The sequence below is a fragment of the Columba livia genome, chromosome 1 (genome assembly GCF_036013475.1).
Source record: "Columba livia isolate bColLiv1 breed racing homer chromosome 1, bColLiv1.pat.W.v2, whole genome shotgun sequence".
NCBI classification, from domain to species: Eukaryota; Metazoa; Chordata; class Aves; order Columbiformes; family Columbidae; genus Columba; species Columba livia.
Window position 1 is genome coordinate 20,547,382 of NC_088602.1, and position 27,973 is coordinate 20,575,354.

General features: G+C 43.3%; 3 protein-coding genes across 11 annotated transcripts; 2 read left to right on the forward strand and 1 right to left on the reverse strand.

Annotated features, from left to right (window-relative positions):
- Nucleotides 1–25,585, forward strand: SAP18 (Sin3A associated protein 18). Of its 3 annotated transcripts, XM_065049918.1 has the most exons (5): nt 1–159; nt 312–421; nt 2,059–2,181; nt 22,972–23,061; nt 25,531–25,585. In XM_065049918.1, the coding sequence occupies exons 1-5, from the start codon at nt 88–90 to the stop codon at nt 25,568–25,570; spliced, it is 435 nt and encodes a 144-aa protein (XP_064905990.1). In that variant the 5' UTR covers nt 1–87; the 3' UTR covers nt 25,571–25,585. The 3 variants fall into 3 exon arrangements, with proteins under 3 accessions (XP_064905990.1, XP_064906000.1, XP_064905979.1); XM_065049928.1 differs by lacking the exon at nt 25,531–25,585 and having other exon boundaries at nt 22,972–23,453; XM_065049907.1 differs by lacking the exons at nt 22,972–23,061; nt 25,531–25,585 and adding an exon at nt 2,785–3,264.
- Nucleotides 12,605–26,199, reverse strand: SKA3 (spindle and kinetochore associated complex subunit 3). 5 transcript variants are annotated; one of them, XM_021286249.2, is made up of 9 exons: nt 25,886–26,199; nt 23,865–23,929; nt 22,840–23,005; nt 20,809–21,229; nt 17,488–17,582; nt 16,520–16,701; nt 16,113–16,304; nt 15,803–15,921; nt 12,605–14,912 (listed from the first exon to the last, which is right to left on the reverse strand). In XM_021286249.2, the coding sequence occupies exons 1-9, from the start codon at nt 25,980–25,982 to the stop codon at nt 14,879–14,881; spliced, it is 1,371 nt and encodes a 456-aa protein (XP_021141924.2). In that variant the 5' UTR covers nt 25,983–26,199; the 3' UTR covers nt 12,605–14,878. The 5 variants fall into 5 exon arrangements, with proteins under 5 accessions (XP_021141924.2, XP_021141922.2, XP_021141923.2 ...); XM_021286247.2 differs by having other exon boundaries at nt 16,113–16,307; nt 16,517–16,701; XM_021286248.2 differs by having other exon boundaries at nt 16,113–16,307; nt 25,886–26,197.
- Nucleotides 26,158–27,958, forward strand: MRPL57 (mitochondrial ribosomal protein L57). 3 transcript variants are annotated; one of them, XM_065049933.1, is made up of 2 exons: nt 26,158–26,316; nt 27,477–27,958. In XM_065049933.1, the coding sequence occupies exon 2, from the start codon at nt 27,482–27,484 to the stop codon at nt 27,791–27,793; it is 312 nt and encodes a 103-aa protein (XP_064906005.1). In that variant the 5' UTR covers nt 26,158–26,316; nt 27,477–27,481; the 3' UTR covers nt 27,794–27,958. The 3 variants fall into 3 exon arrangements, with proteins under 3 accessions (XP_064906005.1, XP_064906014.1, XP_064906009.1); XM_065049942.1 differs by having other exon boundaries at nt 26,214–26,312; XM_065049937.1 differs by lacking the exon at nt 26,158–26,316 and adding an exon at nt 26,342–26,522.
- The last annotated feature ends 15 nt before the right edge of the window (nt 27,959–27,973 follow it).

Genomic DNA, 27,973 nt, shown 5'->3' on the forward strand with positions numbered 1-27,973 from the left:
GCGTCCCCGCCCCCTCCCGCCTCTCGCGACATCTCGGGCGCCCAGCGGGACATCCGGGGCCGGCGGTTGAGTGCGCGGCGGGGCAAGATGGCGGTGGAGTCGCGGGTTACGCAGGAGGAGATTAAGAAGGAGCCGGAGAAGCCGATCGACCGGGAGAAGGTGGGGGGGGTGGTGCCGGGCGTGTTTGTTTACGCCGCTCTCCGGCGGGGCGGGCACCGAGGGGGGGGGAGGGCGCGGCGGTGCCGTGAGGCCTCGGGCTGGGGGGGGGGGGCGAGAATGGCGCACGGCCCCTCACAGCCGGCTCCCCGCAGACCTGCCCGCTGCTGCTGCGCGTCTTCACCACCAACAACGGGCGGCATCACCGCATGGACGAGTTCTCCCGCGGCAACGTGCCCTCCAGCGAGCTGCAGATCTACACCTGGTGAGTGCGCGGCGGCCCGGGGCTCCGGCCGGCCCGGGGCATGGAGCCGAGCGGGGCCCGCGGGCGGCGGCTGCGAGCGGGGCCGGGGACCTTGTCCGGCTTGAGTGCTCGGTCCTGTGCTCAGCTGCCAAGGGACTTCGATGGGCTTTGTTGGCAGCGGGAAGCGCTGAGAAGTTTTAGTGGGGGCGGCTGCCGCGGAAGTAGAGCGGTTGTGCCGCGGCCATGGCAGCTGCCAGGGCCCATCGCTGCACTCCGGACTGACTGCGACTGGGTTGCCCAGTTGGTGGTACACGTAACCACAGGCCTGTGTTGTGGTGTATCTTTGGTTATCGCAACTGGTCTGTGCAACACGGAGGTTCTGCTTTAACTCATGCTTGAATTTTGTGCCAACAGCCCTGTTTTTCAGTAGTTGTCCCAGGAGGCTTGAGCTGTTGTGTGGATGGTGTGCTTGTTTTAAATGAGAGCCTCTTGAGGGTGGAATAACATGTTTTTTTTTGTCTGGTCAGGTAGCAGTGCTCTAACAGAGAGCTGCTTTGTATTGCTTTGAAATTTAGTTTGGAGAACTTGTTTTAGTCTGCATTGCAAACGTGTTAGGCTTTGTTTATAGTATCTTGAAGAATTCTTTTGAAAGTGAATTATGCTACGTTTTAGATCTTATTTTTCTTTCAAGGTGTGTGCTATGGTTATAACTTGTACGTTACATGGTTGAATAAATGCATTTTTGTGGCTAGAAAAGCATGCAGTTCTGATTTACTTCTTGATGAGATTTATGGACTCAGTCCAGGCCATTGATTGTGTCTGAGCTGTTTGCCATCTGCACAAGTCAGAATGGGCATTGTCTGTCAACACATTGCTCCTTGGTTGCGTGAAGCTGGGAGTGAGTGTACGCTCTGTATAATGAGAGCTGCTTTAGTTGTGATGATTGAGTCCTTTTGTTCTTGACATTCTGGAAGTGAGCTTTAGTCTTGGTCTGGTTGAAAGCTTGGAAAAGGAGTGCTGCCTCTAAGGGCAGAAATAGAAATCTTGATGAAAATAGAGAACTACTCATGATTTTTTTTCTTTTATTTCTATATTTCCTCTAGTATTCAAGAAGCTTTTTTAAACATAGATACCAACTTAGGTGAGGAAACACTTGAAGTATTCATTGTATAAATGCATTAATGCATTTTCAGAAAAAAAAGTTCCCTTCTGTTTAAATAGTAACACTTTCGGAGACATGGAAAAGCAGATGTTGAAATGTACTCAGAGGTGAAGAGACTTGTCTTATATCGTGGTAAACTAGAAGCTGCTACAGCTGGAACTGCATTTGCACTGGACCGTGTTGCCTCCAGTGTACAGTAAGTGGTGAATTCTCCGAGGTGTTTTAATCAATAACTAGAGCAACTTGTTGTCACTTGATTGCTCAGCCAAAACATATTGTTTGGAATGCCATGCGGTCGTGAAATCAATGGCTCAATTTGTAGCAGAAATGTAAGATCTGACTCATCTTCAGGTATTGATGGAAAGTGTGCAAAAGCAAGGAAATGTACGGTTAAACTGCAGCAATATATTGATTTCATCTTAAGCTGGTTAGGGGAAGCTTTTTTTATTGTTGTTTTTGAGAACATGAACCACTTTGGTTTTTTTGTTTAATCTAGGATGGACGCAACTCTGAAAGAGCTGACCAGCTTAGTGAAGGAAGTCTACCCAGAAGCACGGAAGAAGGGCACGCACTTCAATTTTGCAATTGTTTTTACAGATCTCAAGAGGCCTGGATATAGGTAAATGTTGTTTCTTCTCCAGGTTAGTAGAAAACTTCAGGCACTGGAGCAGTCAATTATTTTTCACTAACACTGATTTTAAAGTTCTTGATGACAAGGTGGCCACCACTGCAAACTCTAAATATTGCTTGGTGGCCACTGTTGTTAGTATGTTCCCAAAGCAATGAACCTGTGTGCTTGAAGGCCTCAGCTGCTGTATCTGAGCATGCATTTGGGTTTTAGCAGTGATCTTGTTGCAGGTATCTGTCTTTCAAAACGGTGTGAGCTAACCTGTCTCAGCAAGCAGTGGGTATATCCTGCTCTCCCATCTGCCGGGATTTGTTGTGTGTGTATGAAAGAGGGCAAGGGGTTCCCTCTGATATTTCACTTAACATGGTACATAGTTTCCCCCTCACTCTGCTCCATCAGAAAGAGGATTCAGTGTGGCTCTGCTTGGTGCACTGGTAGCGGAGAGATAAAAACCAGCATCCCATGTACATAGCTAAATGCTAAATACAGCGCAGATGCCGGCCCGGGAAGGTGGCTGTGAGCCGGTACAGTTCCTGTTTTGGACATGTAGAGATTTGCCTCTGATAACTACCTTGCCTTTTCTCCTGCACGCAGGGTGAAGGAGATCGGCAGTACCATGTCGGGCAGGAAGGGCACAGATGATTCCATGACACTGCAGTCTCAGAAATTCCAGATAGGAGACTACTTGGATATAGCAATTACTCCTCCGAATCGTGCACCGCCCCCATCGAGCCGCATGAGGCCGTACTAAGCTATTGCTTCTTTGTGTGATCACATCTTGTGTTTATTCCTACTTGCTGTTCTAAAGCAGGCTTATTTTTGTTGCTAAGCAAGAATACCTGAAGATAAAGCTAAGCGTCAGAAGTGAAAGTTAACTTCTAAACCTTAACTTTTAGTTTGTTTAGAAGAAACCCTTCTCTTTAGCAGTGCCATCGTCATATCCCTGTTTGTTATAGTTTGAATAGTAAGTCAGTGTGCTCATTTTTCCAAGATTTCCATAAAATACGACCAGAAGGATTACAGGTGTCCTGTAGTTCTGTCTTGTTTGGAATAAAGATTGATGCTATTAATCTTTTTGATAGTGTGGTGGTGGTTTGTTTTTTGGTCTTTTTTTAATGTGGATTTCTGCATAGAAATTTGGAAGTCAGCTTTTAAGCAGAAGTTGAAATTGAAAGAAGGGCCAAAGCCCTTTAGCTGGTAACTTTTGGGCTTGTTGACTAGAGCTGGACGGAGTCCCCTCATGGAGATACCTTGTACAGGAGGATTCTTAAACCCCTGCTGGCTGGATTTTGGAGGATGAGCACGTGAGCGGTGTGGTCAAAGGGTGCAGCCTCAGTGTCTTGCTCCCAGCTGATGTAGGTACACTGACAAGGAAAGTTGGAGATGAGCTGCCTAAGGCTGCCTGTCCTGCAGGGTGGGGTGGGCCAGGGCAGATCCTTCCAGGGGCTGCCCTGTCTTGTGCCAAGATGACACTGATCCATGGATTGGGAGTGGCCTCAGTGACACGGGTGTAGCCCAGGACACTGAGGAGCTGCTGACCTTAGCAGCATCAGATGTGGGTCAGCACACTCGCTTCCATGTCATTACTTGAGTTCTGGAGGAACTACTGTTGTCTTTAAAAATGGGAGGTGTAAAGCTGTCTTTGAAGGTCTTGCTTTTCTTAGAACAGTGGTCTCAAAATTTCTTTTGATTGCACACCTGTATCATTAAAAAATTTGAGTGTATGCCCTGAAAATTGTTTCTTCATCAGTTATGTACATCTCCTCCTTTACTAATATATTACATGCATTTTAAAACTACACAAGAACAGAAATAAAAAAAATGTGGTAATATTTAAAAAATATTTTAAAATTGTGTTTATTAATGGTACAAAAAGTATCTTCTTCCTGCACCCCACTTGTGCATGTACCATGTTGGAGATTGTCTTGTCTTTGGATTGTCCTGTGCACTCCACTTTGGAGACCACTGTCTGAGAAGATGGGACTGTCTGCAGAGACCTGGCCAGAAGAAATCCAGTGTTTTCAGACAGAGGCTGATGAAGAAACAGAACTATTTCCTAATGAAAATACAGTGTCAGGCACTCTGCCCACAGGTGCTCTTGCGTCCAGTTCAGATGAACTGAGGTGAGGTGAGGCAGCAAGTCTGTGCCCTGGCAGGACGTGTGGGAGTCCTGGCCCTGACCACTGGGCCAAATGAACCTGCAGGGTGGAGGCAGCTGGCTTGCCTACCTCAGTCTCCTGGGCTGTTGACCACAAGCAATATATTGTGAGCATACATTGACCAAGAGGAAACACGCAGTTTTGGCTTCTAGAGCTCAAAGGTGAATTCTGTGGCTTTTCCTTAGTTATCTTCATCTGATGAGTACATTTTCTTTTGGACCCTACACGGAGCAGTCTGAGCTGGACAAATCTCACTCCTTAGCATACTTGCAGCCTGTACTGAGCAGTGAGGTTTCAAGGTTCAAGGCTCTTCTGTGTTAAAAGTTACTCATGTCTAGCAGCTGGCTTCTAGAATCTCAAAACAGAGGATGGGATGGCAAAGAGGCCTCGGTTGTCCATGAGCAAACTAGAAGGCTGGTCTTTGTGATGGACACTACTCTCTAGGAAGCAGCTGATGTAATGTGGTACCTTCTTAAGAAGCAGGAGAGAGAAGGGGTGACCCATCTCAGCAAATCAGTGTGATGCTGGAGGATGGGGCCTATGGCTTCCCACAGCTCAGTGCTTGCCAGTTTCTTCTCTCACTGCAGGGGCAGATCTTGAAGTGTGGGTGCCTCTGGTCTTGCAACAGGTCCCAGCTGTCCCTGGGCTCTGTGCCTCTGCAGACTGACCCTGTGCACCCAGCTGGTCCAGGCAGAGCCAGGTGATTATTTTTTTTTTTGGCATGTTGTGCCCTGATGTGCTGAGAGAAAGGCAAGAGCAGAAGTAGAAGCTTTTGCTGCTCCTTATGGCTTTTACCTTCCTCACTGAAGGCCTTAGTAGAGCAGAGGATAAGACTGAATTAAGTGTTCCTGTCTGCTGAAGGTGTGCTGAATTTCATGAGCTGTAATTTATACTTTTTTCTTTCCCTCTCAGCAGTTCCTCAGCACAGTATTGCCTGAGCGGTTTTGTGCATGGTTCACCCTTTTCTGTCCCCCTTCTCTGGCTTCCAAGTTAGGGAGTTGTGATTTTAGCCTTCATGAACGACCTTTGCTTGCAGAATCACCTGCATCTGAATGACATTTTCCCCTGAGGCTGTACAGGGCTTAAGAAAAGACAGTATAAAGCAGGGGTGTCACACTCATTTTCATGGGGGGCCACATCAGCTTCACAGTTGCTTTCAGAGGGCCCAAGGTAATTTTAAGACTTTCTAAATAACTACTACATTCATACAGTCCTAAAATTACGTTTGACCCTCTGAAGGCAACTGCGAGGCGGATGTGGCCCCTGGTGAAAATAAGTGTGACAGCCCTGATATAAACGCTGCATTGTAAAGGACTGTGAGCCCGCAAGTGGCAATGGAGCTGGTCTGGTGTGGCCAGAGGTGGGATGGGTGTTGTGCCAGAGTGAAGGAGGTATGAAGGGGACACTCTCCACAAAGCTGCCCCTGTGTTGTAACAGCTCAGTGACTTCAGGGGTGGATTTGGTCAGGCTTGAGGACCCTGTCACTTGAGTGCTGGGTCATGACCATCAGCTCAGCTGTCTGGTTTTTGGAACCTTGTAGACCTGGGCATACAGAAAAGTGAAGACCACTGCGAAGCGGCCTGCTTGCCACAGGGTGTCATCCATGCTGCGAAATGAGTGAGCCCTGCAGTAACCAGCCTGTAATTACAGAATTGCACAGCCTCCCCCCAAAGGCAAGGACAGGCCTGCCATTAGTGGTACATAGGAATATGGCCATTTCCTCATTTTTGTGTCCTGGTTTTTGCTTTAATTGCATTTAAGGATAATTCTCAAAATTGAATCTGGTCAATATATAAGGCAACAGCAACAAGTGAGCCCCCGTCTGTGACTCAGCTGTTCTGGCAGGCGGCTTGGATTTTCTGTAGGAATGAGAGATGTGGCCCAGTGAGGTCTTGTGCTTGTCCAGCCTGGGGCAGGTCTTCAGAGAAAGAGGAACAAAATCACCAGGAACTGAACATGCAGAACCGCCTTCAGTAGCAGATACATCAGCGTGACTGCTTCGGTGTGGAGCTCACCTTCACGTGACTGCCACGGAAGTGCAAACCTCAGCTGACTTCTTCCGCGGCCGCTTCGGGCTAAACATCTCATGAAAGAGATTTGCCCTCTAATACTTGCACTTCACACAGAAAGGTAATGCAGAAGTGAGGAGAGTTCAACTTTCTGTACCTGTTTTTATGGGAAAAGACACTTGAGACCCTAAACACATTTGAGTTAGGGGTTCGCTGCTTCAAAAATCCATGATGCAATCCAGGCCAACAGCAGCAGTTTTGAACTCAGACATCGAGATGCAGCGAGCACCTGTGAAAACAGACAGCACCAGGGTACAGCCATCCAGATGTTGCAAGAGGTGGAATGGTAAGTGAAAGTTGTCATCTGCTGAGCTCCTGCACAGGAGGGAATTTACTCATAGTAATGAGGTTGTGTCTGTCCCTTTTGAAGTTACTGTAAAAGCTGAGGAAGGATGTCAGTCCCTAAAAAGAGCAAAATACATACAGGATTGTTGTTCAGGGAAATGAAAACATGGTCTCAAACCTCAACAACAGTGAGCAATCCCATATGCTCAGAAAGCAGAGTGGTGTAGGCAACACTGTATCCAGATCTGTCAATCCGCAGGTCTTGCTTTGTATGCAGCAAGTTTGTGAGGAATTTTTGTCCCTCATCAAGGCAGATGGATGACATGGGTTTTTTTCCCTTTTCTTTCTGGATGGTTAAAGCCCTAACAGGCAGCTCTCGCCTCCTGACCAGGCCCCTCCAGGGACACCACACCTGCCTCCCCCTTGCAGGAGTCCCTTCAGGCCTCATCTCGTCCCTGTCCTTCCTCAGAGGGGCTCCGTTTGCCTTTAACCAGTGACAAATGCCTGGGCGTCTGAGTGAATTCCCTGCCTAGTTAAGCAGCAAGGACAAGGCTCATACGCAACTTTGTCAATAGCCTGGGCACACTCCTCGCGTGGGTACCATGGTCACCATCTGACTGGAGCAGTTGTGGAGGATTAAGTTTTACTTTACAGCCCTGCTCAAAACCAGAAACAGTTGTGATGCAGCAGGGAAACATTAAGCATTATCAGCAAATTCTCTTGCTATGGAAAAATGTAGAAAAATGAGAAGCTCTCAGAAACCCAGTTGTGTCAGAACAAATGCATGATAACAGCTATGGTCATGTTCAAAGAACAGTGCTGTAAGTAAAGTGACAGCTAAGAAACAAATTGCCAAACCCAAAGTGATCCAATTACCTGCTGCTCGTCTCAGCCCCTGTGTCTAGACATTACAGCAGACCAGATGGGTTAAAAAAAGCATCAGTCTCTCCGACAGAACAGGACCCTGAGGAATGTGAGCTGTAAAACACTCATGTCATGTCGTGTTGTGCACAGCTGGCGCTGTGCCTGGCCACAAGGACCTGTTGGGATGAGGGGGATGTCTGCCTGGCAGCCCAGGGCAAGGTGCTGGAGATAAAAAATGGCTAAGGGCTGAGTTCAAGGGGACAGGGTTTTCAGGACCATCCCTGGGGTATTTCCAGTCTCACAGAACTGACAGGCTTAAGTAGAGACATCCTGGCCCAAAAGCCCACTTGACCTCTTCAACACTCAGCAAGAAAATCCAGCACACGTTCCAAGTGACAGATTCAAGGGCACCTCTGGGTGAGCTCCTTTTGGTGCTGCCTGAGGAATGAATTCCCCACCCTGTGCTTCAGGCACGCACAGAAACACGAGTTTGTGTCTTCCAGCTTGAAGAGACTTGGGGATCTTTAACAGGGACCTGAAACTGCACCTGGCCCAGACACCCATGCTTTGTGTGCTTTTTGAACCTTGAGTTCTCTGTGCACATCTGGGAGATGTAGAAGACCTCCCATCACTCCATTACTGAACAAGAGGTAAGAGCCAGCATAACTGACCCTTTTCCTTCTAGTCTGCTGAGGTCTTCTAGCTGAAAGCCATGAAGCACACACCCCAGGCTTCAGAGGAGAGGAGGGTAGAGCCCCAGCAGTGGTTCCAGGTGACCCCTCACACAGCTGGGGCTGTGCATCCCCCAGCCCTTGCCCAGCACACCACACTTGTGCTGCCGTTGGTGTGAGAGCTGCACCGGGAAGCAGGAGGCTTGTACTTGAAAGGCAGAAGAGAAGCACGTGCATTTAAAAGCACTGAAGGTTGAAGTAAGGGCCCCACCTGCACCACAATAGCCTACGTGGCCAGGAACAAACACCAGCCTGCATTTACAGGGCCCTCTTCCAAGGGTGAGGTTTTTCAGAGTAGCTGTGTCCCTTCCAGCCCAATTAATGTAAAACCACCCAAGTAGTTTTTCCTGGGAGGAGTAAGGGGTGATGAGTGGTAGGGTGGAGAAGAGGAATTGCTTCAGCTGCCACGGGAGTGCTCACAGAACGACAGCCTCAGGAAACCTCACCAAAGCAGCCAGCCAGCCCGGATACGATTCCCCGAGCAGCTTGGACTGCTGTGCAGGAGGATGTCCTGGATCCCCCTCCCCCACCCTTCCCCTGCTCTTGCCTCAACACCCGCCAGTGCCTTTGCAAGTGAGCAGTGATTTGGGTCAGTGTGCAGAGTCCATGAATAATTTAACCTTGGAAAACAACAATTAGTTCCTGGTGGCCGGGCAAGCAGGGCTGGCTTCCCCTGCAGCCACAGCTGCGGTGATGCAACTGAGGGTGTGGGACCGCTGCTGGGAGAGGAAAGGTGGGACCCTGCAGCAAGGCCTTACATTGGTTTACAGCAGTTGTGTAAGCAATCATTAGGGAGCATAACCTCAGGGCTTTAAAGCCCAGAATTATGCCAAAATTATGAAAGTATTTGAATACCTCCTGCTGGGTACTCTGCAAACAGTCTTTCATGTGATCTCTCCCTCGGAGAAACGCTGGTGTAACAGAGCATCTTCTTCCATGAACCATTTCCTGTGTGGGCACATTTCTATTTTATTTTTTTTTTAAACCCTTCAACTTGAATTAGACAAGATCAGAGGAATTCACAGGCCTGGTCAGCTCTCTACCATGATGGCAACTGCCTGTTTGTAAATGTGGATATTACCCTAAGAACAGCATGGGGCTTTGCATGTAAGCTGACAGATAATACAGCCAGCATCGACTGATGTCTTCCCTGGGGAAAGTTGTGTTCCTGTGGAGCAAAGTACATGTGATTCCATAGTATGGCCACTGGATCTTGTTGTTTCTCCTTATAAATGCCACAATCTCTGTATTACTGTCCTATGGGTAATGAGGTACTTCCACAATACAAGGCAGCTCCAACACCAGCTACAGCTTCTGATAGAGCACATACATGCAACCACCACAAGTACTGGAACATCTGAAAAATGACACCAGGGAACAAAGCATATCTCACATATAGAAAATTTAAAGCATCCATGATGTTCTAAATAACTAAGGAAGCCTGGACAAAAAAAAAAAAAAAAAAGAAAAAAAGAAAAAAAAAGAAAAAAATTCAATAAAAGCACAATGGGAGGCAATGGAAGTGGTGCTTGTCAGTTATCCAATTGACAACCACCTGGCAAGTTGCATTTCACTATAAGATCTATATTTGTATCTAACCTCAGGAAAAATACTTCAAAGAAAGCCCTGACTGCCTTAAGAGGCTTCCCACGTAGAACAATTGAGACAAACCTTTGACAACAAATGGGATCGGCTGTTAGCTGACACATTTGATTAAAAACATGAAGGAGAAAAAAAAAAGGAACTACAGCAAACTAAGGAAAACTAAATGCTATCCTTTCCATAGGAACATAGAATTGTTTAGGTTGGAAAAGACCCTTAAGATCATCAAGTCCAACTGTTAACCTAACACTGCCAAGTCCACCACTGAACCGTGTCCTTAAGCACCCACATCTACGCATCTTTTAAACCCTTTCAGGGATGGTGACTGCACCACTTCCCTGGGCAGCCTGTTCCAATGCCTGACAACCCTTTCTGTGAATGTATTTTTTTTCCTAATATTCAATCTAAACCTCCCCTGGCACAACTTGAGGCCATTTCCTCTTGTCCTATCCCTTGTTACTTGGAAGAAGAGACCAACACCCTCCATGTTACAACCTCCTTCCAGGTAGCTGTAGACAGCAATAAGATCTCCCCTCAGTCTCCTTTTCTCCAGGCTGAACAACCCCAGTTCCCTCAGCTGCTTCTCATCACACTTGTGCTCCAGACCCCTCACCAGCTTCGTTGCCCTTCTCTGAACTCTCTCCAGCACCTCAATGTCTTTCCTGTGCTGAGGGACCCAAAACTGATCACAGGATTCAAGGTGCAGCCTCACCAGTGCTGAGTACAGTGTGACCAATCACTGCCCTGGTCCTGCTGGCCACATTATTCCTGATACAAGCCAGGATGCTGTTGGCCTTCTTGGCCACCTGGGCACACTGCTGGCTCATGTTCATCCAGCTGTCAATCAACACCCCCAGATCCTTTTCCACCAGGCACTTTCCAGCCACTCTTCCCTGAGCCTGCAGCGCTGCCTGGGGTTGTTGTGACCCAAGTGCAGGACCCAGCACTTGGCCTTGTTGAGCCTCATACAATTGGCCTCAGCCCAACAATCCAGCCAGTCCAGATCCCTCTGTATGGCCTTCCTACTCTCCAGCAGATCAACACTCCTACCCAGCTTGGTGTCATCTGCAAACTTACTGAGGGTGCACTCAATCCCCTCCTCCAGATCATTGATAGAGAGATTAAACAGAACTGGCCACAACACTGATCCCTGGGGAACACCACTTGTGACCGGCCGCCAACTGGATTTGACTCCATTCACCACAACCCATCCAGCCAGTTCTTTACTCAGTGAAGAATACACCTGTCCAAGCCATGAGCTGCCAGTTTCTGCAGAAGGATGCTGTGGGACAGTGTCAAAGGCTTTACTGAAGTCCTGGTAGACAACACCCACAGCCTTTTCCTTATCCACTAAGCAGGTCACCTTGTCATAGAAGGTGACCAAGTCAGTCAAGGAAGACCTTCCTTTCATAAACCCATGCTGACTGGGCCTGATAGTCTCGTTGTCCAGTATGTGCCACATGATGTCACTGAAGGTGATCTGCTCCATGGCCTTCCCTGGCACCAAGGTCGCACTGACAGGCCTGTAGTTCCCCAGATTCTCCTTCTGGCCCTCCTTGTAGATGGATGTCACATTTTGAACTCTAGTCAGCCAGGACTGCTGACAAACAATGGAAAATGGCTTGGTGAGCACCTCCACCAGCTCCCTCAGCACCCTGGGGTGGATCCCACCCAGCCCCATGGACTTGTATTGCTTGATCCCCAGATATTCCTAAAAATTGAACTGCCATTTTGGGCTGGGTTCAATATTTTCTGACTGCAGGCTACTGCTAGTAGATATGATCCCATTCTCACCTGTCCCTTATATCTGATCTAGCACTCACAGAGGTAGAAGCTGACTTTGAGATTACTGTTGGGGAGGGCAAACTAGAAGAGAAAACAAAATCAGCCTTTCAGTGGCTCAGCAAATTGAAGGAATCTATTGTAGAGCTGCACAACTCCTAGATTTTGTGCAACAGAATTGGTGGAACAGACTCTAGTGGAAGCAGCCCCCAGTTAAAATAAATTATGTACAACACAGAACCATTCTCTGAGTCAATTTTGCCTATATCCAGGTGATGACCATCCCTTACAGAATTGCTGTTTGCTACTTATTTAGCTACTGTTTATCCAAACTGCAGTTTCTGACAGACCACTGGATTTATCAGATTCATCCCCCAACAAACCAACATGTAACTTCTGTTTTAAGTTCTTTTGCATTATCACCACTCTGATGCATTACTTTAGTGCATGCAATGGGACAAACCTTCCTTCAGCAGGCTGAAGTGGTTTTACTCTGCTCTATCCCCATGGCTACATCCTTGCTTGTTCTAGTATTTGACCTGGCGCAGTTTGTCAGATGGCCACACAGCCACCTGTGTGAGAGAACTGATCTGAGCAGGAAAAAGACAAAGCAAAATACAAAACTTTCCACCACCCTACTCCCCAGCTTATTTTGAACACAGATCAGCTTTCCAACGCTGCTCAGGCTTTCCCTTGCGCCAACTTTTCCCTCCCCTACCCCCAACACTCAACCTACTGTTTAGGCCTTACTGAAACCTAAGACATTTTGAAAGGTAAAGCACCAGAAACTAAAACTAGTTTTTGTTTTGCTGCTGTTATTATGTCCACTTCAGAGCAATGGTCTTGCTATAAACAAGAACTTAAATACAAACAGCAATATTACTTACATTATGGTAATACTGTAGGCAAGAAAAACCAAAACTAATTAGTGAAACTTTATTTCTAGATTCCAGGAAATTTCATGCCAGCATCATGTCATAATAGCTTGAGTAGATCAGAAGATTTTAAGATTTCAAATGTCATCTTGAAGATAATTTGTATGTCGAAATAGTAATTGAATCCCTTTCTTATTAGTTAATGAAATAGCTATGAAATGTAGCAGAAAATGTTGTTTATTAGGCAAGTAAAATCACGCAAGTGGTTCACGGTGAGAACCCCAGCAACGGCTGTGTACAACTCTGCAGTTCCCTAATGGAGAAAGGACAGCGGAGTGCAGAGCTGTTCTCAAGTTTAAGGAAAAGACATTTACAAGCCCTTTTGAGAATTTAATTAGTTCGAGGGGGGCTGGGGGTGGAATGCAACAAGGCCCAGGACAGTAGTGCTGCTGGTTCCATTTCCCTTTCAGGACACCTGGCCTGCCTCGGGGCAAGGCAGTAGCTGTGAAACCCCTCCTGCTTAGTGCTGCTTCATCTGTCTGGCTGAAAGATACTTGCTCTGCAGTGGAATACTTTGTACCTTTATAAGACCATGAAATTCCATGAGTATTATCCAGTGCATTAAATAGCTTTAGACTGTGAATACGCAGGAAGCAGCTTTGGCCTTTGCACTCTGAAGGAGCTGGATAGAACAAGTTGAGCATTTTTATGGGAGCAGATGATTAGTTTTCCAAGCAGCCACCAAGCATCTGACACAGGAGATTTATTTAATATTCAAAAGTGTTGATCAAGCTCAAATACTGACATATAAACATATAATACTTATTTTTAAACAGAAGCTAGCACATAAAAATGACAGCATGCTCAGGCCACAACTAGTACAAAACCAGCTTCTCCAGTTAATTTGATGTACAGTCATCCCGGAGAATGACTGGAACAGCAGCAAAGGGCTCCTTTACTTGCTTGTTTTAGCCAGCACAAGTCTGTCTAAGCAGCTGGAGAAAGAGTTCTGGGCATCTCCACTGTTTGCATATCCTGCGGACTTAAAAAAAGTGCGGAGCCGTGTTCAGAGAGTTCAGAAAAGCATACGCTTCTCCCCATCTCCTGGGACAGTCCCTCCCTGCTCATGTGTTGCACACCTGCCCCCATAAATGACAGGATTTTAGCCACCAACAGGAAGACCATGTACAGCTGCTAAGAGCAGACCTGGAGTCACTCAGAGGAGGAGCTGACACTGGAAATGGCAAAGTGGCTCCCAACAAGGACACAGAGTTGGGATTTCTTGTGGACAAATGTAAAAGCTCTGGTGGAAAAATAATCCTTATTACTATCACTACAAGATACCAAAAAAGCGCTCAACAGCTCCGAGAACTTAAGCTTGGTCAGCTGTTACAGGGATAGATGTGCATGTGCAAAAGTGACACTGCTACTCACAGAATGCACATGGCAGCAGTGCAGGTGAGTAAGGAATCATCTACATGCCTGCCAGCGAATATTTCCAGCAGTTGACGATATATATATTTATATATAAATATATATATATGTAAAATACACACACCAGTACCAACTGCACAACATATTTTCAAATTTCAATATTCAAGCTAAAGTCACTGTTTAGGGCTACAGAGATTAGACCATCAAAAGGAAAACAGATGTGTAGCACCTAATACGATGTTGACCTAAGAAAACTGTAATAAGCAAGAAGCAGCAGCATAATACATACTTGTCCATCAGACAGGTAACAGAGAGCCTGATATATCTTGGTATTGCAGAGGCAACTAATAGCATAGAAGCGGTTTAAACAGTAAAGCAAGAATTACTCTTCATGTTAAAAAGACGTGTTTCTGCTGAAGACAGCGAATACTATTGAAGTACTACATTCAAACTCAGCCCTGAAAAGATGCACAGTGTCCCCAGAACTGCCACAGATACCCACTTCCCAGGACAATATACTGGACTTTCTCTTTATGGCAACCTAACTACACTTTTCTGCAGCCCACTGCAAACGCAGGAGTACGCAACAAACATGAGAATGAGGTGAACCAACTGAAGTACTACCTCATACATGACCCGGCTCCTCTTCAAAGCACGTATATGTTTAAAACCCCTCAGTATATTTTGCCAACAATTTCAATAAGTAATTAAGCACAAGTTGTTAGTTCAAACAAGTTTATCCACATCAAACCTTCTCTATTAAAAAAGCTTCTCCTTTGTTTGGCTTTTTCCTCCCACTAGTATTTTCTTTTGCTTTTTGAGCTTGTTACGATTCAGTGATAAGATCATGAATGTGAAACAGTCTCAACATCGTCTTCAGCTTGATTTCAAATTTTGGGCTTGAGAAATCCAGGATATCCTCTGCAAATATATCCAGAAGAGTTCATGAACTTATTATCTCAATCACATATTGAATTAGCAGAAGATAAAAACATTGAAAACCTTTTTTTAAAATTGTCTTGACAAGGGAAAAAAAAAGAAGGGTCAGCTAACGCAAGAGCTTTGTTCTGATTACTCAAATGGATTCCAACTCCAAATATATTAAGCCGCCTACTTTTATCAGTCTCCTTCTGGGTTGCTGTGATAATTATTTGACTCCACACACATTCCTTGTATCTCTTACCTAAATAATCTGTACTGACCCCAAGTTTAACAGATAATCAACAAATGTACTATACACTGCATTGAATCAGGAATGTCTACAATTGATCAAGTTATCAGAAGAATGTCTTTCTATTCAAATTGATTGAGTTATTTTCAAAGCCATTATTCTATTGTTCAAAGATTACTTATACTAGTTGTAGACTAATTTCATCTCATGTTGTTCATAAGGTGGCTTTGTATTTCAAAGAACTTTGTCTTTGCCAAAACAACCATGAAATCAGCCATGTCACTTATACATTTTTCTTCAATTCCTTAGTTTTTTTACCTAAATTTACTCAGAAGAAAGCATTCACTGGCGTTTTGGTTGCCACAAAGCAAAATATACCTACAGATAAAACAGTAAAACTCTACTTAAGCTATTTTTTTTTAAAGATGAGAGGATACAAACACACAATCAATTATAAAATTTGTTCTTTACAATAAAGGCGGTCAGATACCATGCCGAAGGACAGTTATTTAGTCAAAGCACAAGAGCTATTTTAGTAGCTGAAGACCAAGCAGCTGCATGAATTTCTAAATGCATTAAACAATCTTCATAGCTCCTCCAAATTAAATTACTTAACCAAATTTGTAAAGTTGAATCATACCTGTTCTCTTTGTTGCAGTAATCACTTAAATCACTTTCGTATCTTGCAGTATTTCCTGCCTTGGTCTCCACTTCCTTGGATTTAGAAGAGTCTACTTTATTATTATACTTGGAGAGAATCTACAGGAAACATAAAAAGGAATAAAAATAGTTATCTAAGAACTCAAAACAGGATTACAGTTTACACAGTTTTAATAAGTAGCAGGGAAGTCTTTCTCCTTGAAGAACACAATTTAATAGAACTAATCCCTTTTAATTTTACTATTTTTATATTAAAATATTTTCTTGGAAGAAAAGCTATATTAGCTAACCTGTAGAACATCATCTGGTATCCTTGTTTCTGGAAGTGGAGGAGTGTCAAGTAACTGGTCATAGTGTTTTAATTTGGGAGGAGAAGGGTCTCCAAGACGTTTAAGGTACTCATCAGAGCTCATAGTGAAAGGAATGCTGTCTTCTCTGACTGTCTTCTTTGTCACCAACTCAATCTTCTCCTCCTGCTTTACCTGCTGAAAAAGAGATATTAAATGTCTTCAGTTGATTTACTTATCTTTAGTAAATTATTTAATAAATGTTCTTACAAAAAATCACCATTAGAAAGATGTTCTACAATGACATAAGAAAAAGTATTAATAGGATTGGAAAACAATCCCAAACTGACATTTGAAAAACTGCTTATGGTAAAAAGTGTGTGAAAATGTGTATAATTGCTATTTACTACCTTAGCTTCTGGTTTTAGCCATCTTGTTTCAAAATCTGGGACCCGTGGTGTTTCTGCGTGATTGGGAAGGGGCAGTTCATTTGTGTCCGGTGACCTTGATAATACTGTGCTATTTGTTCTGGAATGGATTTTCACATCAGGAGTACAGAACACAAGTACCATAGGAGAAGCCATCCAGTCAGCTGATGAAATTAAGGAGGGAAATCATAAAAATATATAAGTACACACACACACATACATAAACATTATCAGTTCCAGTGCCCCAGTTTGTTTTTCTAAGTATATTCACTTTTCATAGATTTGCATATTCTAAAACAACTGTATCAGTTTAGCTGATATTTTTAGTATGAAGAACCATCCAAATTACAGAATTCCATAAAAGCAGCAAATGTAAAAAAGTAATAAATCTTGCCCCACTACTAAATATAACTGAAAAAGCCCAACTTGAGTCAACATTGCTTTAGCTTCTCATATATTTGATTATCATTGTGTTTGTCTCAAGATCTTCACCATTTTCAAAGGAACATATTACATCTCCTCTCAAAGAAGTTTTAGCAGTACTCTTGAAACATCTAAGTTACTGTCTCATTATCTCATTTAGAATGTTTTTTTTCCTATCTTTAACCAGATTTATAGGTATTTTCAGAAAAAAAAAGGTTAAATTGGCAAAACAGTATTTTTATTTCACGTGAAGTTGTAGTTACAAAATTATGGATCCCTCTGCATAATTCTAGATGGGTATGGGTAGGAGAATGAGCAAAAATTTATAATGAAGTGGGAAACTTTCCGCTAGAAGCAACCAACATTTCATTTCAAGATATCAGTACTCATACAATAACTGGGCCTGAATTAACTGTATTTAACAAAAAACAGAGTTTAAAAGTTTACTGTGTGTTTACAATGCATTTACACATGCATTATGTAAAAAAACCACATAGGTATATTTATTACAGATATTATTAACTTACTGTTCTCAGCTGTTACTTTTGTTTTCAGCCCAGGAGTAACAATGATTTCCCTGGATGTCAGTCCTGGTACTTCACGATCGTCTTTTTTCGGCAACCTGAAACCCAAACTCCTCAATTAGCTCTCAAGTAATACGAAGAAATCACAGTTAAAGGAATACTGCCCACCTGATCACTTTTCTAATACTTGTTCATCAACATGCAAGGCAAAAATTCATTTCCTCAAATACAATTTTTCATCTATGATTCTGCTGCAGCAATTAGTAGCATGCAAATCTTCGGTTCATCCTTATCAAATACAGTAAGATTTCAATACAAGGAATAAAAAAAAACCCCAAACCACCACAAACAAAACATGCAATATGAAAGAAACAAACAAAAGATGTCCAGGGTAGGATCAATGTTCTTTGTTCCAGATGATCAATTCTGTGTTGAGGGTACAGTCTATTTTATTTTGAATTGCTTGTTGCCTACCAAATTCTAAACAAAAAGAGGAAATCTTTTTGGCTGTTAGATTTCTGCTATGGGAGACACAGGGATAACTGAACTTCTCTAACATTGGCTCTTAACCTACTAATGTTATTGTGAAGACTATAAGATTTTTAATTCAGTTTTTAAGTTTGAATAAGTTTACTTATGTTAATCACTAGCTGCCTTCAGACTGAAAAGCCATTTAATATTGATTCTACAAAACTAGAAACCAAATTTTTTAAACTTCTTTTTTTCATATCCAAGATAAACTAGTGGAAGAAGGGTGTAGGCAATTAAGAGACAATACTAGACAAAAAGTGGAAGCTTACCTAAACTCTACACAGAAGTATCTTTAAGAAATCTATTTTAGTTGTTTAAAAAGTTATCTTAACTATGAAAACCAGCTATCGGGCTTCAACTTCTTTTTTTCATATCCAAGATAAACTAGTGGAAGAAGGGTGTAGGCAATTAAGAGACAATACTAGACAAAAAGTGGAAGCTTACCTAAACTCTACACAGAAGTATCTTTAAGAAATCTATTTTAGTTGTTTAAAAAGTTATCTTAACTATGAAAACCAGCTATCGGGCTTCTCTACAAAAAGCCTAAGCTTAAAAAAAAAAAGTAGTAATTTTCCAAGTCAGTTTTGCCTTAGAAGTATTATGGATACTCAAACCCATGTGATTTTTAGTTTTTACAATGGAGAAGAACAAATATAACAAACACTCTTCTTCCGACACTTCCTCACCCCTTTATTTTCTTTCCTAATTACTTTTGGTTTTAGTTTTGTAGTAGGAGCCCTGAAGCAGGTTGTTCTTTTCACCTGCTTCAAAACCCAAAACCTGAAAAACAAAGTTGGAGGATTTGAGATGAAATTGTGAAGTAGTTTTCACACAATGCACAGCTGCTAGACAGATGTCAGCTAGGTACAAGGCCTGGCTGGCACAAGCAGTGGATATGAAAGGGCAGGGCTGTCTACAAGAAAGTCAGAATTATTACCTGTCTTTGTATCATACCTGGAAACTACAGGTATAAGGCCACCTCATTTGTAATAGGTTTTTTACTTATCTGATCCTTTGGGAAGGGATTCTACACATTATTCAGTAATTTTTTTTTATTTTTAAATAAATATGCTGGCTTAGCGTTCTGCCCATTTAACACACTGATCCTTCTCAACAAGAGGCAAGACGGGTGCTTTTTGGAGGTAACAACCTGTTCAGTTGTTTCAGCCCCTCTGACCAAACCACAAACTACCTCTAATTTAATGTTGCAAAATAAACAAAACAAGCTAAAAGACAGTTTAATGCCATTTAGCTCTAATGACTTAACATCAGGAACGCTCACATCTACTACTAATTCCGAATCCATACGCAGCTTTCACTAACACAACTTAGTTGAAGAACTAACGCTGTTCTAACACAGGTAGTGTGTATTGATCTGTTTTGGTCATTAATAATGATGCGTTAAAGAGCAATAACGCTCTAACTAATTCTCAACATATTTCTAATATTATAATTAGGTGCATGGAAGACTGCTAGTGTGGGGTTTTTTTCTTTTTTTGGTATTATATATAAATATTGCTAGTGGGCTGTCTAATTGTTTCACTAGAAGCACAGAAATAGTGTCTATGTTAGTGGATGTATACATTTACAAATTAAAGCTGAAGATCACAATTAAAACAGTTCTCATTAAATACGAAAAGTAGTACAAAACCACAAAAGTTACAGATATCAAAAGAACTTAAACTATTTGATAAGCTGAAATGATTTTCAAAATATTATCTGAAAGGGAACAATTTTTGAATTAATCATTTTCAGGATTCAGTAACAGTTTTCCTGTTATTACAATTCCAGTACTATAAAGTTTCAAAGACATTACAGTATTTACATAACTATTCAAAAGGGGAGATACCCAAACTATTTTAAAATAAAATGTTTCTTTTCACTTTCATTTTTCCCCCTAGTGATCTTAAAATTATAAACACTCAAAATTTAACCAGTGTAGTAAAATGGATCTTTGAGGAATAGTCAGTTAAGTTGGTGTGGTTCTGAAGAACTTCACACCTGTGCTTATATTGCAAACATCAGGGATTAAAAAAAAAGTTAAATTATTATTTCCACAACTTGTTTTGACTTCAGTTCTTGTTTCCTTTTTGAATGATTTCTCTAAATACCAAATATTTAACAGCAGAACAGTGAGTTTCTTATAAGTACTGTCAGCTTTTAAAATTGAATGTGTTGCTAATACTAACTATAAAAACATGATCTAACTACCTTTATACTACCTTAGAAGTATAGAAAAATACTTCTACTGCTAAGGTGTTCTACACCTCACTGCTGCAAATTATTTTCTTTAATTTTAATTAGAACAGTGAAAATCTGGTGATGTTCTTTCAACAGAAGACAGGAACAAAAAGAGCTGTTTGTACAGCAGGGCTGGATAATGTAAGAGATAATACACTGTCTTTAGAAGTTTTTTTCTGGGTCTACATTCCGAAAGCTTTTGAAACCTTTAAATTTGCTATGCAATATTTACTGCAGACAACGTGTCCTCAAATCCATGGTTAAGGAAAGTAAAAGATTACAAATATACTGTGCATTTTCCCTTTGTAAATAGATTGTGTATGGAAGATTCTTATTGTAGTACAGTCAAGGGAAGGAGTGTATCAGAGATGTTTCATGGCAGCATTTGGCACTGCAAAGGGCACACGTAAGGACACAGGACTAACCAGATGGTATATTATAACACATCACCTGCTTGAAGAAAAGAGCAATAGCAGCAAGAAGTTAGTACAGCAAGAAGAAACTACAGAAAAATCAGTAGGAAAAAAATCTGAACTAAAGTAATTTACTTACTTCTTGCTTGACTGAGCAGGTTTACGAAGAAGTGATATTGTATAATCTTCATTCATACACATGGTATGTTCACTAATGCCGAACTGTTCAAGTTTTGGTGTTATACACTCATAATCGTCCATCTTTAGTGTACATTTTGGCGTTTTGGCCAAAGCACGGGGGGTCTGTGGTTTTAGTGGAGTCTTGTTCTTTGAATTTTCTTGATAGGTATTTGTTGTATATTGTCCTTTCCCTGCACTCCAAGGCCTGGAGAAAGCATATTGTGAAAGACCAAAATCAGAAAGCCGGGGGTTACGCAGTGGGTCTTTGGGTACCAGTGGCTTCTCAGTAGAAGCAGGAAGGGGAGGTACATCATCTGCTTTTTCTTCAGATTTATTCTGGACAGACACGGTTGAATTGCTGTTAATTTCTTGCTCCTCTTCTGTTTGAGAAAATTAAAAAAAAAAAAAAAATACGTCAGAAGTTTCTGTTTTAAAAATTTATAAAATAAATTGGGACTTCCCTCCCAATTATTTTTTTTAAATTTACTAGTGTAAAAAACAGATGCCTCCTTTCATTTTAAAGCACTGAACCTGAAGCTACAATGGATATCAAGGGCTCATGTCAGGCTAAGCTATATTTCCAATAAAGGTCACACATTTACTGAATTTTGCTCTCTTGGTAGATATTATTTCTAGGAAAAATGAAACTGAAATATTTTTACACAAGTGTATTTTTAATAGTATTCATCTCCCTGCAGGGAGCAGGCAGGAAGTACTGATCTTAAATATATTTGTTTTAATTTCAGTGCAACAGTGAAAATTCATTTAAAACATACAACAGAAATGATTGCAAAACCAAAACTTCTATATGACTGAAAATGTTTTTGGGGAAAGAACAAAGGCTACACACAGTACTAGAATACTCATTCTTCAGAAAAACAGTATTGAAGAAACACTATGAAGCAGCAACTGAAAACTCATGAAAGAGGGTAGATTTTAGGCAACAAGAAAAGTCCATTGCAGAAATAAGCAAACAAGTAATTTGTATGTTTCTCTAATTAGATAAACAAAAACACCCCAAAATATTTGTGAATTTCTGCTTGATGTATGAAGTAGAAAAAAACCTATTTAAAATAATATGGCAGAGGCATTAACTTTTTATGTGCATTGATATGACATATTCAGATATGCTTAGCTTAAAAAACATCTTAAAAATAGATTAACCTTGTAGCTCCACTTGGATTTTTCTTTAAGGGAGAAGAAGGAAGGTACTATAAAATTCAAGCTTTCTGCCATATCTTTTAAAAGAGTTGTAGTAGCTGAAGTCGGAGGTCAACATGGTCCATGACCACAATTTTGTTTTGCGTAATGACTGGATGATGCTCAGGGGAAGGTTAAGGTATCCCCTGCCAAAGGCTTCCTGAAGATTGCTTGGGCCCTCGAAATCTAAACAGCTAAGTGTAGTACTGACAGTTGTAGTATTTTGAACTCATTTGGCATATCAGGATTTTTCACACAGGTGTGTGTGCACTGGATTAAGGATCTCCTCCCCTCCAATGAACAAACTACTACTGCTTGTCACATGTCACCTAATCCCCATATGGGCTTCTCTTGTCCCATTTGTGCTGTGGAGCACATTATTTTAACATTTTCTCTACAGCGACTTAAATTAATGGAATCATCACACATGAATACAAACTAATTTAGATACATCTGCAATAGTTTCCCATGCATGAGAAGCTGAAGCAGCATAATTCTCTGGGTTATGAAAACATGTTTGCTAATGTGTTTTCTGAATATAACTATTACTGGGGAAAAACCCCACACACTAACTTAAAAGCACACTGGGAGATCTAACTAAGTTTTTGTATTATGGTTTATTCTTATGGCACCAATTGCAACAGAATATTTTACCCTCTGGATATTATTATAAAGCAAATAACATAGATGCACTTGGTCTCTTAATTAATAGAAATATACACATAGCTAAAGAGAAACATTTTAGAAAATTACACTTGTCTTTACATACTGTATTGCCAAGAAATATTACCTGTAGAGTCTTTGACATGTGGTTTGTATCCATATTTCTGAAACAGGTCTTTTATTTTTCCAAGATCTGCTGCATTTCTTTGCATCAATATTTCACTTGCCTTAATAAATTCCTGAATTTCTTGTTTTTCAGAGCAACTCCTACTGAGACTGGCGTTAACTTCTTCCTTTGGGGGCAGCGGGGAGATGGAAACAGAAATACTGGTTTTCAGATCACCACATGGTAGTTGTTTACACAAGAAGTGTTTTGGGAATAAGTATTGAACTTCAATTCAGATGAGGATAAGCAGCAAATTTAGGTCTTATCTATACCTGAAAACTAGGTTAGAAAATGTCAGGAATATATAGGGCATGAGTGTACCAAAAGCTTTAAAAAGTTAAACTAAGATGACAATTCACCATATAACTACTTACTGATAACCTCTCAAACAAAAATTATTCTTTTACTCCACAAAAATATGAGATAACAGCAACTAGCTTGTACTCTTACTTCCCATGTACAAAGAGCTGGTGCAGAGCAGATGGTGAACCTCAGGCTTATACCCTAGCTTACCTCTTAATTATTTCTATAGGCCATTTTTCCTACTTCTATTAAAGAAATAAGACCTCTCACAATGGCTGAAGGTTCTGAAACTTCTGTGAAGACTTTCTATATTCTAAGTGTTAGTCCCTGCACACAAACAAGCACACCTCTTCTCTAGGGAGCTGCTGCTCCTGAACCCTTCTCCCCTACACCTACACATTGGCAAAGCTACAACTTCCCTGTTACCTTTGCCCCCTGCTGATCTGAGCAATAACAGCAATTGCAAACTAATAAACGCTGCTAAATCTAGTTTAAGTCACACGAAAGTTGTTGAGCATTAGCCTGACATCCACAGCCATTATAAGAACTTAGATGAACAAAATAATGGTCAAAATTGCTGACTATGGAAGTTTTATTGTGGCTTAATGATGAAAAAAGAACCATGAGTTTATGGCACAACCCTCCCCCCAATTTTTCAAGAAGGAAGAGTGTTAAGACATTACCTTCAGAGTCCTGATTTCACAATGGAGGTCATGTAAAACTCTTATTGGAGATTCATCTTCATAGTCTTTGATATGCATGTTCACATTAAAGGGTTTGGAAAGAAAAAAGGGCGTTTAGCATTTTAGCATGTAATTACCTTTCATATCAGAATGTAATCTCCTATATTAGACATGTTGGAGTGATATGTTAGAGAAAGAGAGTCAAGATAAAGAAAATAATAGAGAATTTAGTTAATATCAGGTACTTTGCACAGCAGGAGACTGAAACTTGCACAGTATGTTAAACTACACAGAGAAACTGCCCAGACTTCCATTTTACTGTTGCAGCTAATACTGTAGAAATTAATGTGCGACCTCACCTAGGCGTTCCTGCTGCAGCAGAGGGATTGGACTAGATGATCTTTTGAGGTCACTTCCAATCCCAAACATACTGTGATACTGTGATGCCTGGGCCATCAAGGATTATTATGTATGCTAAATTTTTATCCTTAAAGAGCTTGAACTTGAAATAATAAATAAAAGTAGGGAAAAAAAGTTATATAGGAACCACTGAAAAACATCAACAAAAAAGCTGCATTATTCCACCTTGTTTGCACATGGGCAGATGATAGTATTGCTCACACATACAGCAGTCATAGAATCATAGAATCATTTCAGCTGGAAGACACCCTCAGGATCCAACCATGACCTAACCTAACTTTGGCACTAAACCTTGTCCCTAAGAACCTTGTCCAAACTCCACCACTTCCCTGGGCAGCCTGTTCCAATGCCTGACAACCCTTTCTGTGAAGAATTTTTTCCTAATATCCAATCTAAACCTACCCTGGCACAACTTGAGGCCATTTCCTCTTGTCCTATCACTTGTTACTTGGAAGAAGAGACCAACACCCTCCATGCTACAACCTCCTGTCAGATAGTCGTAGACAGTGATAAGGTCTCCCCTCAGCCTCCTTTTCTCCAGGCTGAACAGCCCCAGTTCCCTCAGCTGCTCCTCATCACACTTGTGCTCCAGACCCCTCACCAGCTTTGTTGCCCTTCTCTGAACTCTCTCCAGCACCTCAATGTCTTTCCTGTGCTGAGGGGCCCAAAACTGAACACAGGATTCAAGGTGCAGCCTCACCAGTGCTGAGTACAGGGGGACGATCACTGCCCTGGTCCTGCTGGCCACATTATTCCTGATACAAGCCAGGATGCTGTTGGCCTTCTTGGCCACCTGGGCACACTGCTGGCTCATGTTCATCCAGCTGTCAATCAACACCCCCAGATCCTTTTCCACCAGGCACTTTCCAGCCACTCTTCCCCGAGCCTGTAGCGCTGCCTGGGGTTGTTGTGACCCAAGTGCAGGACCTGGCTCTTGGCCTTGTTGAACCTCATACAATTGGCCTCAGCCCAATGATCCAGCCAGTCCAGATCCCTCTGTATGGCCTTCCTACCCTCCAGCAGATCAACACTCCCACCCAACTTGGTGATTGTTACTTTTTTCAGTGGAAATTAAGGTTAATGCAAATAATGTAAAAGAGAACACCCGCTACTTGCCAAGACATAGTACAACAATAAATCCCATTAGAAGCTTGAGTTATCTATGCAGAGAGAGAACACCAATGTGTTTTCCTGTCTCAATCCATGGAAAGAGTAAAAGCAAGAATATGATTTCCTCTGATAACAGCTCGCCTACACACACACAGAGTAGCTCGGAGAGACACTGATAAGAGGGGAAGCCCAAGTAACACCCTGCCGAGCTACTCCCAGGCCCATCCCCGGAGCCACCAGCCCACCGAGGGCCTATCTCCGCGGGCCCAGAGGAGCAAAGGGGCACAAGGGCAGGCAGGAACCCAACCTAAGGACTCCCGAGGAGCTATCCCAGCAGAGCCATCCGCCCCAGCCCCATCGCCAGAGTCACCGGGACCGCCTCTCCAGACCGCCCTCCGGACTCGCGGCCTCACCGCCGGGGCAGGTCGGGCTGGCCAGCAGGAGCCCCGGTGCCCGGGCAGGAGGCGAGGCGAGGCGCGGCCCGCGCTTACCCGCGTCCTCCCGGTTCAGGGCCCGCTCCAGCTGCCGCGCCTCCTTCTCCAGCGTGAGGGCCAGGGCGCGCAGCTTCGCGAAGAAGTCCCTCGACATGGTCCTCGGGGAAGGGGAGCGCAGGGGAACAGCGACAGCACCGCCCGGTGAGGGCCGCCCAAGCCTCACTCCCCACGGCTAGCCCGGGGCTACGCGGATGGCCGCTAACGGCTGTCCCAGCGCCGGGAGCGACCCCAGGGACGGGAGAGGGAGCCGAGAGCCGAGCCGGTAACTGCCGCCCGCAGCTTCGAACCGCGGGCAGCGCGCGGCCCATTGGCCCCGCCAGGCCCCGCCCACCTCACGCGAGCTCTCGCGAGACCAGCCCGCCCAGCGCCCCCGTCCGCTGCCATCTTGCTTCCCGCCGTGCGGCCGGATCCGCCACCGGAGGCGGTGGGTGAGTGAGGGGGAAGGGCGCGGTGGTGACAGGGCTCGGGGCGCTGCTTAGCCCTTAGCGCCGAGTGCCTTGGCCGGTTGGCTCCGCTGTCCCTCGGGCTGGAGGTAACCCTGAGAGGAACAGGCAGGGGATCCTCTCCCCAAGCAGCAGCGCCGCGCCGCGCGGGCCGAGACCCGCCTGGAGCTGCCGAGTTCCGGACGGTCCCGGTGGGTCCTGCGGCACCGGAGGGTCCCGGTGGGCACGTCGGCTTCGCTGCTGGCCTGGGCTGCAGAGGGCGCCGGCCTGAGGGCGGACGGCCCGGCCCCGCCCGCGGGAGCTGGGCCTAGGGCAGCCGCGGCCCCGGGAGCCGCACGGCCGGGCTCCGGAGGTGGAACGGAGCGGAGCGGAACGTGGGGGCGCCTGCAGCCGCGGGGACGGGGTCTGTCGGGGTGGTTTTTCCCAGCAGCAGTGCTGGTTTATGCTGGGATCAAGTGCCTGGTTGACTTACTAGTTGATGGAGCTGTTGTGTAATGAGAGACCTAAGAGTGAGGCATTTTTAGGACTAATAAACAGGTTAATGGAGAGTGTGTGTGTCAAATCTGAGTGCAGCTTGGCCTTTCTTACCTCTGTCACACCTGCGTATTATGTTGGACACTGTATCTGTGCTTTCTACTTAATGCTGGTTGCTCTAACGTAGGGTGTTGTTTGTCTCTACAAACATGATTTCCCCCAGCTCAAAAACAAGACTGCATAATTCTACACTAGTGAGTTTATGGAGAGGCTGTAGTTCAAAATTAATACTGAGGAAAGGCCAGATCAGGATCTAGCAGATGGACCTGGAAGTACTCCCTGTTTTCACAATGTAGTTAGCTGTTTGGAGTGAATAAAGTGAATCTTTAATAGTATTTGGGACTGGATTTTTCATGAGTAATTTATAGAGGACGTGCCTTAATCTCAGCGTAAGGATGAGTTAATGGTTTAGCTAAATAAAGATTTCTGTTTCCAATATGTCATTGTATTGTCTACTGCATGTAGTGGTTCGTTGTATCAGGTTCTGAACTTCAGACTTTAGAACAGCCACTAAAAGGCGGTGGAGTGTGTAGATTTTTCACTTTTTTTGTTACATTTTTAATTTTGTCCCTAAGGTAATGAGTATTTCCTATTTTCATTTATATTTTAAGGCATAATGTTTTTAACAACAGTATTACTCCGAAAGAGAATTCCTGGAAAACAATGGATTGGAAAGTACAGGCGACCAAGGGTGATTACCCTTGCAATGAAGCAGGCAATGATCCGAAGGCTGGAAATTGAAGCAGAGAATGAATATTGGCTGAGTCGACCTTACCTGACGCAGGAACAGGAATTCAGACATAACACAGAAGGGAGACGTGCAAGATGGGAAGCTTTCAAAAACCTGACAAGATCCAAGTTCCCTGAGCATAGATATATCAGCGATCATTTAAACCACTTAAATGTGACAAAAAGGTGGACATCTTGAATAACGCAGTGTGTTTGTATTTGGCATGTATTATGCACTACCACGGCATCTGCTGTTGTACCTAGTATGGTACTTTTGTAATTGAATATAAGAAGGGTGGATGACAAATGAGATTTTGCTACAGTATACAAAATCTTACATTAAAGGTAGTCCTACAGAACAGTATATGTTTTCTTGTTA

What these genes read in the sequence shown, in the direction of transcription:
- SAP18 (XM_065049907.1), top strand. Translation starts at nt 88, where the DNA reads ATGGCGGTGGAGTCGCGGGTTACGCAGGAGGAGATTAAGAAGGAGCCG. An exon ending in AGCCGATCGACCGGGAGAAG is followed by an intron (nt 160 to 311) that starts GTGGGGGGGGTG and finishes GGCTCCCCGCAG; the next exon opens with ACCTGCCCGCTGCTGCTGCG. An exon ending in CTCAAGAGGCCTGGATATAG is followed by an intron (nt 2,182 to 2,784) that starts GTAAATGTTGTT and finishes TCCTGCACGCAG; the next exon opens with GGTGAAGGAGATCGGCAGTA.
- SKA3 (XM_021286247.2), bottom strand. Translation starts at nt 25,982, where the DNA reads ATGTCGAGGGACTTCTTCGCGAAGCTGCGCGCCCTGGCCCTCACGCTG. An exon ending in CCTGAACCGGGAGGACGCGG is followed by an intron (nt 23,930 to 25,885) that starts GTAAGCGCGGGC and finishes TGCATATCAAAG; the next exon opens with ACTATGAAGATGAATCTCCA. An exon ending in GTGAAATCAGGACTCTGAAG is followed by an intron (nt 23,006 to 23,864) that starts GTAATGTCTTAA and finishes CTGCCCCCAAAG; the next exon opens with GAAGAAGTTAACGCCAGTCT.
- MRPL57 (XM_065049933.1), top strand. Translation starts at nt 27,482, where the DNA reads ATGTTTTTAACAACAGTATTACTCCGAAAGAGAATTCCTGGAAAACAA.